Source organism: Coloeus monedula (assembly GCF_965178545.1).
Source record: "Coloeus monedula genome assembly, chromosome: 2".
NCBI classification, from domain to species: domain Eukaryota; kingdom Metazoa; phylum Chordata; class Aves; order Passeriformes; family Corvidae; genus Coloeus; species Coloeus monedula.
This window is the reverse complement of record NC_138782.1, coordinates 78,455,226-78,466,770: the sequence shown is the minus strand read 5'-3', so window position 1 is coordinate 78,466,770 and position 11,545 is coordinate 78,455,226. Positions and strand designations below refer to the sequence as shown.

The 11,545-nt window shown below is 57.3% G+C and overlaps 1 protein-coding gene across 1 annotated transcript; it reads left to right on the top strand.

Moving 5' to 3' along the window:
* Nucleotides 1-3,857: 3,857 nt before the first annotated feature.
* PRDM13 (PR/SET domain 13) lies at nt 3,858-10,876 on the top strand (the record flags this gene model as incomplete). The annotated part of the gene is made up of 4 exons (XM_082277087.1): nt 3,858-3,998; nt 5,669-5,800; nt 5,899-6,019; nt 9,405-10,876. 4 exons carry the CDS (start codon nt 3,858-3,860, stop codon nt 10,874-10,876), a joined length of 1,866 nt encoding a protein of 621 aa, XP_082133213.1.
* Between the last annotated feature and the right edge of the window lie 669 nt (nt 10,877-11,545).

The following is an 11,545-nucleotide window of genomic DNA, read 5'->3' as shown; positions in this document are numbered from 1 at the left end:
GGCATTCAGACTATATTGGTCTCTTCCGTTTAAAGTGGATTTCCGAGTTTCAGGGTCTCAGCAAGCCTCCCCCCTGCCCTCCGCCCGGTGCTTTGCATCCCTATCCACCTGCCACGGAGCCTAAGGGTCGGCTCGGGCAGGGACGGGAGTCTCGGACCGTCCTGTCCTTCAGCCCGGGGAAGGGCAGCCCTGTCAGGGCAAAGCCATTTGGGAAAAAGGTCACCCCGGGAGCCGCCGGCTGGGCCGCCCCGCCGAAGTATGGCCTGCTGAATGAACTTGCAGCATTTTGTTCCAGCCTCTGCTGTGGTGCTCTGTGGCATAATGAGCCGGGCCCTGTATACAGGCATTCATGCTGGTCTGAATGTGGTGTTGAACCTTCTCTGTGCCGGAGCGGTTTGATGGTTTGAATGGAGCTCCCTGGTGGGACATTGCTCTCTGCAACTGTGCCTCTTTGGATGACTGTTGTTCCTTAACATTCATGCCTCATTATGGGGCAACCTGTTAAATCAGGGAGAACAGTGTGCCAAAGTGTTACTCAGGGGCACCGGCAGTTCAGCGGTGGGCATAAATAAGGGCCGCCAAGGAAAATAACTTTCATCGCATCTCTGGGCAAAAGTGATCTCTCTTTAATGGTGCCTCTAGTAGCCCGGTTTAAGTATATAAAGAGCGATAGTGGAATGTTTTGATTGAGTCTAAACATTGTCTTTGAATAAAGCTGAAACCATGTAATTAATGTGTCTTTTTAATAAGGGACAATACGGTCGTTCAAGCTATTTAATTTCATTTAATTTTCCATCCCATTTGCTCCAAAGGCTGCTTTTACTTTTAACACCCGGCCTTTCATGCTGCATCTTGCTCCAGTGGGCACATTAGATCGGTTTCACCCTTCCTTTTTAGGGAAGGAAAAATAAAAGAAAATGTGGTTCCTTTCCTCTTTTGTGGACAATTTATTTCACTTGGGGAACTTCAACTTTGAGCCACAGGACAGAATAAAAATTGGAGAACTGGTGTGAATGCTTCCAGAGCAAGGGCTTTTCTTTTCTGAGTGGATGGGAACCAGCCACAATCGGCTATATTAATAAATAACTTTCCTCACAGTCGGCCTTTACATGGTCCTATTGATAAAATTGTTCGCGTGTCGTTCACGCTTTTTGACTCATTAAGGCCTGGGAGGGAGCGGCTCCCGAGGCGGAGCAGTAGGGTACCTTGGTCGCCTTAAAGGCCCTCTCTCTACCTCTGCGGCTCTCAGAATTTCAAACCGGTCTCATCCTCGAGTGGCCAGGCCAGAGGTTACAGGGACATGTTCATGGCTTAAATTTATTGCTCTCAACTTCTTGTTTATCCTTTTTTCCCCATTCAGGCCGCTGATCAAAGGGGTCATCTTCAGTTCCCCACATCCTCTCCCCCCTCCTCTTCCCAACCCTGCCGAAGTGAAAACGAACCCAACCCTGCTCCCGGGACAGTCCCTGGCGTTGCACCCCGGAGAGATGCGATCGATGGTCACCGATGCTCCCGGCAGAAGGCGCGGGGTGGGGCAGGGCCGACATTTATCTCGCGAGCGCACCAATACGGATCAGTACTAAAAATACATTCACAGCCTACGCGGACTCAGTGCCGGCCAGCAGCCCCCGGAGCGGGCGGTGGCAGCGCCCCGTCCGGTCCCTGTCCCCGTCCCTTCCCGGTGCCGTCCGTGCGGGGGAGCCCCGCGCTTCCTTCCCCGCGCCCGCGGGCAGCGCCAAGGGCAGAACGGGCCGCACCGACCAGCCCTGCGCTCCCGCCGCTCTCTCGGAGGCTCTGATCCTTCAGGGCTCGCCCCGGCCGAGGCAGCGGCCGCCGGCGCCCCGGGAAGGCGGCCGGCCGTCACCGGGCGGGCTGGCAGCGCATCGCCGCGGCGGGCCCGAGCGAACGGCGGCCAGCGTGGGCAAATATCGCAGCAGCGGCGGCGACTTGCCAGGCTGAGCTTTAAGTGCTTTCCGGCCCGGTGAAGGGCAGGGAGAGGGGAAAGAAGATTTTTGCCACCGCCAGCTGGTGAAAGGTGCCGGTTCTAAAACCGCACCCGTTCCCACGTGCGCATCCCTGTGGCCTTTGCTCCCACGGTGCCACTCGTGACGGCGGCAAACAAATCCAGAGTAAAGCTACCACACACAATCACATCGAAAGCGACGTGCCAAGGTTTATCTTGAAGAAAGCGGGGTTACTTGAGAAGAGCCCGCTCAGTTACCTGGCGTCTGTCGGCAGATGTACCTCTAAGCATAGCTTTTTGGTTTTTCTTTTGAAATTTATTCCACGAGGGAAAAAAAAAAAAAAAAGGAAAAAAAAAAAGGAAAAAAAAGATCCAGATCTGCAATTGTTTCTGAAAGCAATGGATAAAATCTCATGGGCAACTTTGCGACTTCTCCAAAGGAGAAAGGTTTAGAAATCTTCTTTTAGGAGTGTTATGAGGTATGGAGTGGAGAAAACCTGCCAGCAGGAACTAGACAGGACTATAAAAGCGAAAGTGAAAAATTGAATTTGTTACTGTCCTCCTTGGTCTGACATGCACACCCGAACTGTTCCATGCACGTAAGAAAAAAGTCGCACACCTTTCCTTTTCAGCTCCTGGAAAATTCCTGGGACATTTATCCAGCTTGAATTATAAAACGACTTAATCCTAGCTCTTCGTTGTATCTTAATTAAAATATTTATGCAAAGAGGAGGGACACAGGCTCACACTCTGTTCAAATAGCTTCGTTCTGGCTTTATTTACAGTTGCTTTTTGCAGGTTCCACCTCCTAAAGCGGTCTCGGTGCAAGAGATTTTGCGTGTGGGCGAGGAACTTGTGGATGTATTAAAAGAGGAATCCAGCTGCACACTGTTTGCTAGACATCTGTGTTATCTGCTGGCCGTGCCTGCCTGTTTCCTGGTAGCTGTATGTCTCTATTTCCTCCTGTCTCTATTTCTTAATCGCACGAATTACAGACACAGCTTCCCCAGCACTCGCAGGTGCAGCGATTTGTGTTTTACAAGGGCTGCGGTGGCTCATATTTTGTGCTATTCATCCTCCTTAAGGATCAAAGCTCTTCTGAACAGATTACTGGCCTGAAACCAAACCACTGAAATGGTAATATGGTCGTTCTTTAAAAAAAAAGTGTAGGTATTTTCTGGTGTTTTCCCATCAAGTACCTGCCCAATTTCTGTATGGCACACGCCGGGAATCAATAGAAGTTAACAAGTCCTCAAAACATTCCCCATCTCTTTGTTTAATCTCCTTTACAATAAAGCCAAGGGAAGAGAATTAAAAATCTTTGAAGTATATTAAACCTCAAAAGGCTCAGCCAAGTAGACTTAAAATAGTCACTTATTTTCCAAAACTGGTTTGTCGAGGAACAATAAAAGGAAGTAAAATTTATGGAGAAATTATACAGTGGATTTGTCACTTAAAATATCGTAACTGTCTCGGGGACAATACCCCATGCTGAGGATTAATGGTCCCTCCAGACCTTTGATTCACCAGCGTCTTTTCTTTGCCCTTGACAAATTGGATTTTTAGGAATGGGAAGGTCGCCTGGCCCATTGTCTGCCAGCCATTCACTCTGCCTGATTATGCAGGAGGGTTAGGGAAAGGCTCCATGTGACCCTCTTGGATGGGACTCCGCAGCTGCTCGAGGAGCCAAACTCTCTCACCAAACTCTGCGCCCCAGAGCATCCCCCTGCCAAGGGGTACCCCTCCTGCTCCCGTTGAAAAGCCGGCGTCCACACAGCGCCGCGTCACTCTGCGGGCGGAGATACGCCTGTGCTCATCCTCCCGCCGCCTGCCGCTGTCACTCCGGCCCCCTTAAGTAGTTGGGGTTCCCGAGCGCTCACACCCAGCGGCAGCGATGCAAACCAGCAGGGCTCCGGCCATCAGCGTCAACGCGGAGAGCTGCATCCCGGCTGGGCTGCGCCTGGGTCCTGTGCCGGGCACCTTCAAACTGGGAAAGTACCTGTCAGACCGCAAGGAGCCAGGACCCAAAAAAAAGGTATTTTCCTACGGTCTCTCCTGCACCGCTGGACCTTGATTATTCGTTGACTAGGGGGAAGCCGGCTTTGGGAGAGGAAGCTGCTCTTCCCCCGTCTCTCCTCGATCCTCCCTTCTTAGAGCAAGCCAGGAAAGCAAAGGGAAGCATTTCCAGAGCGTCCTGAGGTGTCTCCCCGTGGTTCTGCCAGGAAAGCCTGCCCGCCCGTGCCCTCTCCCCCTCCTCCCCAGTGCCGGGGCCCCCAGCCCGGCCGGCCTCCGGAGCGAGGCCAGAGGACACGGGGGCTCTCCCGGAGGAGCGGCCGCGCCTCCCCCTTGGACATAGACGTGCTGGAAGCGTCGCCTGAGCCCCGTGCCCGGTGTCGGAGGGCCCTGGTCCCGCCACCCAGCCTCCGACCCCGGGGCTCCGCTCACTGGGGCATTGCCCCTTTCCCTGGTAGAGCCAGGACGTGCCACGGCCGGCTCCTCGCTCCTGGAGCCCCCGAGAGACGGGGACACGCGGCTACCACAGCCCCCGGGTTTTGTCCCAGGAAGGAGCAGGGGCAGAGGCAGATGCACCGATTTATTTCTGCGCTTGGCTCGGGTTCGTGCCCTCAGTCCCTCTCCCCGGCCGCGAGTCTTTTGGCTTGGGCCTGAAGGGAGGGCGGGTGAGCGGGCCGGGACTACCCCGGAGACGGCGTCGGGGTGCAGGTCGCAGGTGTCGGGGCAGCCCAGCGCAGTTCGACCTCCCCCCAAAGCCCGGAGCTGCAAACGACCCGCACAGCCGGAGCGGGGGGGATGGCGGCCACCCGGCTACCGGCTTCGGGGTCAGTCCATGTCCGAGCGGAGGAGCGAGGAGGAGGTGGTGAAGGGCTCTCACCCCGTTCATCAGGCTCTTCAGGGGGCTGCGGATGAGATTCCTCCTTTCGCCCCCCGGGCAGCCGCGGCTCACGCGTTCCGCTCTGATTTTTAATGCACTTTAATTGTTTTTAAACGCTCTGCCAGCCCACTCAAATTTATTTCTCATCTGGCTCCCTTGGTTTCTCCCTTTAGACTGCTTTGTTCCGATGACTTTTATTGCACGGTCATTCAGGGAATGGGCACTTCATTTTCTCTTTGTATGGGCAAGCAGATTATGAAGTATGGGGCTACAGGGACTTTGTAGCTAAGCAGAATCTTCTCCCCTTTCCCCCTCCCCGTCTCCCGACAAGTCCTGCATGTCGCAATGGTTTTGCACGGACTCAGAGACTGCACATATTCTTTAAAAAAACCCTAAAAATCGTACCTGGGCGTTTAATATAACGATAAGCAAAATGTAGCAGCTGCAACTGGACAAGGTGCGTTTGGACCAATGCGACCCAAGGGAAAAATCCCGTTTCCCATTGCCGGGCTTGTCTTCCATCCTTACCCCCCAGAGCTGCAACCCCCGCTAGGGCAGCCGCATCTCTCCCAAGGCACCTGCGAGCCGGGGAATGTCCTACCCAAAGGTGGGTGAGGATGGAAGCGTCAAAAGGGCGGCAAAATGAGATGCTCTCGCCGCTGCTTTCAGGGCGATGCTCAGCCCCCTGCCGAGTGTGGGGAAGCAGCCCGACGGGCCAGGCAGAGCGGGCAGGCAGGCAGGGGGACGAGTAAGCTTTTTGCTCTCTTTGTGTTTCGTCTCACGTGAAAATGACAACAGTGTCGCCTGTTTTCCAGGTGCGGATGGTCAGAGGGGAATTAGTGGATGAAGCCGGGAGCTCAGCTCTGGAGTGGATAGGGTTAATCCGGGCTGCCCGAAACTCCCAAGAGCAGACACTGGAGGCTGTTGCGGATCTGCCAGGAGGACAGGTACCCCACCCGCGGCTCCGGGCTGGCCTGGCACCTCTCTCCGCCACCTGCCTCCCCTCTCAAGCCTCCTGAAGAAGTTTCCTTTCTTCCCTTCCCAGATTTTCTACCGGGCGCTGCGAGATGTCCAGCCGGGAGAGGAGCTCACCGTCTGGTACTCCAACCCTCTGGCGCAGTGGTTTGACATCCCCGTCACGGCCACGCCGACGCACGACGAGAAAGGTACAGATGTGGGCACTCATTTCCGAGCAACCAAATTAAATGAAACAAAACAAACCCTCCTTAAATGACACCTTTGCCGGGAACTCAAACTGCGGTAGGCAAACGTGGGCCCTCAGAAAAATAAATGCCAGTACAGCTGCCGTGAATTTGACCCACCACCCTTTAAACTAAGACTCCATCTGCTTACATTTAAAGGGTGATCTATTAACTCGGTGGCGTATGGAAAGGCCCCGTGCCTCGACCTGTTCCGTCATCGGCCCGATTTAATGATCCTTTGATAGGCAAATGGGGTTTCTGTGAAACGTCGTTATAGTTAGTATGCGAGACAGCAAATTGGCTCAGTAGTTTCTAAAAACCTCGGGTTTACCTTCCGTGTTCAGAGTTTCAGAGGCTCTTTTCAGGTTCTCTTGCGGGTAGATTCACACAGTCAAGTCAAAACTGGGCAGTACTGGGCAGTCCCTGTAAATTAAGATACGTTAGGTAAAAGTCGGCGTCAAATCACACTGAGATCAGGATATCCAAAGATATCGGGAAGGGGAAGACACCCGTCTGGGACGGCTTGTTTCAATCCGCAGATCTATTCTTAGCTGGAATTACACCGGTGTTAACAAAATGATAAGGTGGCAGCACATTAAAAGTGAGGGAAAAGAAGACGAAGCACTTCAGTGTTCACCTGTCGGGCTTCTCCGGCGGCAGGCACCCCCTCCCATTGGTCCTGGGTCCGGACGCTCCCTGGGGCGCCGGTGGCGGCAGCTGCCTGGGGGTACTCCCTCCCCTCAGGCTCGGCCCGCTACGCGGGAGACGAGGGAACCCCAGATGCTCCTGCTTGACGCAGAAAAATCCTTCAGCTTGGCGGTGTCCCCGGGAAGGGAGGGCGTGCACGATCCGGGCAGGGGCTGCCCCCTCCCCCCCGTCACGGCTGGCCGCTCCGCAAGGTGACCAGGGTCCGGCCCGAGGGGACGGCGGCGGGAAAGCCGGGCTTTGGCTATTGTATCCCATCGACTCCTGCCATGTGCAAGAACCCAAATCCCTCCTTGTACGAAAACTACACCCGGAAAAGAAACTCTTGGTCACGTCTCTGTCCCCGCCACGTCTAAGGGCAGTGAGGCCATGGATCTGCCGAGGGTCACCCCCTCGAGAAGCCCGGCGAACTTTCGGTAGCAAGGAGGACACGACGCTGGGTTGTGTCCCACTCGTTTCCAGCAGCCCTTGACTGCGGATGGGTACCAGCACTACTCGGAGGAAAAAACTAAAGAGAGCTCAGGTCTGCAAGAGGATCCCAGCGTGCGGCATCTGACTCGCCCCGTCGAAGCAAGGCTGAGTTGCAAAGTGCCCCTACGGATCTGCTATGTCTTCAGCCCCACAGTTTCCAGACTGATTAATACAGACTCAGAAAAAGTGTATCAGCATGCTGAAGTGCTCTTCTTTTAATGATCGTATGCTGAAAAAAACCCCAAAAAATCAAAACAAACCCAAACCCCGCAACCCCCGCCAACCGAAAAAAGAAAGTGGAAGAAATTTTTTTTTTTAAACACAAAACGAAAAAAACAAACCAAATCAAAAATTTGGATTTCTTCTGTGTTTAACACCATTGATTTGGGTCACCGCTGTGAGAAAGGGGAGTTTTAGTGGTTTTTTTTGTTGTTTCCCCCCCCCCCCTCGAGCGGTGCTTGTTGAACTGGAGCTGAGCCGGGGAGAGCGCCGGGCCGGGCTCGGTGGCGGTCGGGAGCCGGTCGCGACAATCTTTTGCCGAGGATACCTGGGCCTCGCTGCGCCGCTGAAGAGACCTGCAAAGGCAAACGAAGACAGCGGAAAGGAGTGGAGGCCCGTGGCCGTCCTCTTTTCCATCCGTACCGCTCCTTTACCCGTTTTCCGATGCATGGTAGTGGCATTGCCACAGTGGTTCCTCTTTCCGTGGCCGCTGCCTCTCCGGGGCCCGGGCAGACACAATCCCGTCTCTCTCCCTCCTCAATGGGGAGAAAAACAACGTCCAACGCCTTCACAATGCTGCGAGGACACAGGCGGCGAGATACACGCAAGAGCGCGGGATGCTTCCACGCGAGTTCGCACACGAGTTTCCCGGGGAGAGCGAAGATTCCATTTTCCACCCGCAGCGGACACCGGCTCATGCCGGTCAAAAGCCGTCTCAGGAGGCTGGTCACGGCCATCGCATCCAACCCGGCGACTCGCCCCCCTCGGGTGCCCCGACAGACGCGGGGCGCGATGCAAGGTCTCACCCCCATCATCCCCCACGGGATTCCCTGAAACGTGAGGAGCTGCCCCCGGGCCTGGAGCGGGCTCTCATTTCCGTGCGGCACTTGGCCTCACTTTAGGTGTTTCTGTGCATTAAGCTGCGGGGTGAGGGTCAGCTGGGGACGGTCAGGGTGGGCAAGAGCTGAAAGGGAAATTCGGAGGCTTATCAGCGTAGTATGGTGACTGGGAGAAACGAGAGAGAGAAAGATGGATACAAAGAGACAGAAAAGGAGAAGAAAGGAGAGAAGGGAGAGGGGAAGGAGAAAGAGGAAGGGAAGGAGAAAGAGAAGGGAAAGGAAAGGGAAAAGTGGGGAGAGAGAGGAAGGAAAGGAAAGGAAAGGAAAGGAAAGGAAAGGAAAGGAAAGGAAAGGAAAGGAAAGGAAAGGAAAGGAAAGGAAAGGAAAGGAAAGGAAAGGAAAGGAAAGGAAAGGAAAGGAAAGGAAAGGAAAGGAAAGGAAAGGAAAGGAAAGGAAAGGAAAGGAAAGGAAAGGAAAGGAAAAGGGAAAGGAAAGGAAAAGGGAAAGGGAAACGGAGAGGGAGAGGAGTGCAAGAGAGAAAGAAAAAGATTCCTAGACAGACAGGTGGCCACAGAGGCGGCGTTTCACCGTCGAGGCTGAGGAGATGCTCCTCCTTGGGAGAACCCTCCCTACAAACAAGGCCAGGAGGAGGAAAGAGGAGCTTGAGCCTCTGCGGTGTCGGGCAGTCACCACAGCCGCGGCCACCGAGGTCTGTTCCGCTTGAGAGAAGTCGAAATGGGACGGGGCACAAAGGGCATTGTCCTCTGAAAGGGAACGATTACATATGGCCCATACATATCGGATATTGTCTCGCCGCGTAATGAGGGGCTCACGATCATTAGATTGGCCTTTGTTCGGTGCAGCCGACTCCCTGACATACGCTACCTCCTCTGCAAACGCCAACAGATGGGCCCTCCGACAGACGACTCGCGGCAGCAGCTGCTCCCCCCGGCCCTACGGCACTCCGCTCGCGGGAGCTCAGCCCGGACCGCGCAGCGCCCGCACCGCTCCGCACCGTGGCACAGTACGGCGGGGGCGGGACGAGGCGGAGGGAGAGGGGGGATGCGCGGGGATGCGCGGCCGCCGCTGACGGGTCTCTCCGTTTGCCTCCGCAGGGGAGGAGCGGTACATCTGCTGGTACTGCTGGAGGACCTTCAAGTACCCCAACAGCCTCAAGGCCCACGTCCACTTCCACTGCGCTCTGAGCCACGGCCGGCCCTTCCTCCATCACGACCACGGCCGGCACGCTGTCACCGCCTTCGGCCTGCCCCCCAAGGAGCCGCCGGCCGCCTCGCTGCGCGGCCACCCGCCGCCCGGCTGCGGCCCTCGGGAGGCGGTCAAGCGGGAGGCCGTCGCCGCCTCCCCGCCGCTCGCCAAGCCGGCGTTGCCCAAGCGGGCGGCGGGCAAGGAGGAGCAGGAGCGCGCCCTGGACATGAGCGTGGGGGCCGCCCGCGGGCCGGGGCCGCTGCTGGGGCCGGCCGGCGGTAACGGGCTGGCGCTGTGCCCCGGGGCGCGTTCGGCCTTCCGCCCCGCCGGGTCGCTGCGGGAGGAGGCGCGGGGCGCCGCCGCCCTCGGCTTCTCCAAACTGCTGGGGGGACTGAAGGCGGGACGCGCCGCCGCCGAGGCGCCGCCTAAGTGCGGAGCGCTGCCGGGTGAGGCCGCCCCGCAGGCGGCGGCGGCGGCGTCTGGGCTGGCTTGCGGCGGCGGGCTGCGCGCCTTCCCGCTGCTGTCGCCGCTGGAGGAGGCCTCGGCCTTCCGGCAGGTGGAGCGGGGGCTGCCCGCGGCCGCGCTGCCGCCCGCCCGCTACCCGCCGCTGCCCGGCGGGGCCCTGGAGCGCTTCGCGCTGCCGCCCTTCGAGGGGCTGAAAGCGTACGCGGGGGAGTGCGGGCTGCCGGTGATGCCGCTCACCGTCTACAATGGGGAGCTGCTCTACGGGGCCGCGCCCTACTATCCGCTGAAGCTGCACCTTGGCGGCCTCCTCAAGTACCCGGAGTCGGTGTCGTACTTCGCGGGGCCGGCGGCGGGTCTGCACGCCGCAGAGCTGGGCTCACTGGCCAGCATCGACCGGGAGATCGCCATGCACACGCAGCAACTCTCCGAGCTGGCGGCCGAGAAAGGCCGCGGGAGGCTGGAGACGCTGCCGGCGGGGGCGGCGGGGGCGGCCGGAGGGAAACCCAAGACCGGGCACCTGTGCCTGTACTGCGGGAAGCTGTACTCCCGTAAATACGGGCTGAAGATCCACATGCGGACTCACACCGGCTATAAGCCACTCAAGTGCAAGGTCTGCCTGCGGCCCTTCGGGGACCCCAGCAATCTCAACAAACACATCCGCCTGCACGCCGAGGGCAACACGCCCTACCGCTGCGAGTACTGCGGCAAGGTGCTGGTGCGACGCCGGGACCTGGAGCGGCACGTCAAGTCCCGGCACCCGGGGCAGAGCCTCGGCAAGGCGACCGAGGACAAGAGTGACTCTGGCTACGCGCAGCCCGAGCAGGAGCAAAAGACTGATAACGAGAGCGACGTGGACGTCTGCTTCACCGACGACCAGAGCGACCCGGAGAGCGGCAGCCGGCACCGCGAGCAGTGATGCGGGAGGCGGCCGGGGCGGGGCGGGGGTGAGGGGAGCGCTGCAGCCCTCCCTCCCTATTACTCTGGGCTCCCAGGGCGGTCCCATGGGAGGCCGTGTCGCGGAGGAGCGCGGACTGGCGGGCAGAGCCGCCGGCGGGGCGGGCAGGGGTGCGCGGGCGTCCCCGGGTTCCCTCCGCAGCGTCTCCCCCGGCGCTGTAGGTGCGGTGCCGGTTCAGGGGCGGGAGGGCGAAACCCTGGCGGGCCCGGGATCCCGTTGGACAGGCTTCGCATCCCGATAGGCGCCCGCATTTCAGTGGCCATATATTTTTATTGTACTTTTGTGTCGAGAAAATTGTGCCTTTTGGAAACGATTTTTTTCTATGCGCTCTCCCATCACTCGTTCCAGCGGTCTGAGCCGTGGGGCTTAGCAGCACACCCGGGTCTGCAAGCGCCTCTGGCACCTGTACACTTTATTTGACACCTCACCTGTGCTTGCTCGGATCCTAATAAAGCAATACCAACAGCTTTTTGGAAACGCAGAAAAAAAACAGGCAGCAAAAAGCCATCCTTGCAGCACTGAAGAGGTTGGCATAACAGGTGCACCATTTGATCGAGTTGCAATTATTTATAACAGATAATATTTGAGTAACAAATGTAAAATAAATATTAAAAAGCATGAATCTAAAAG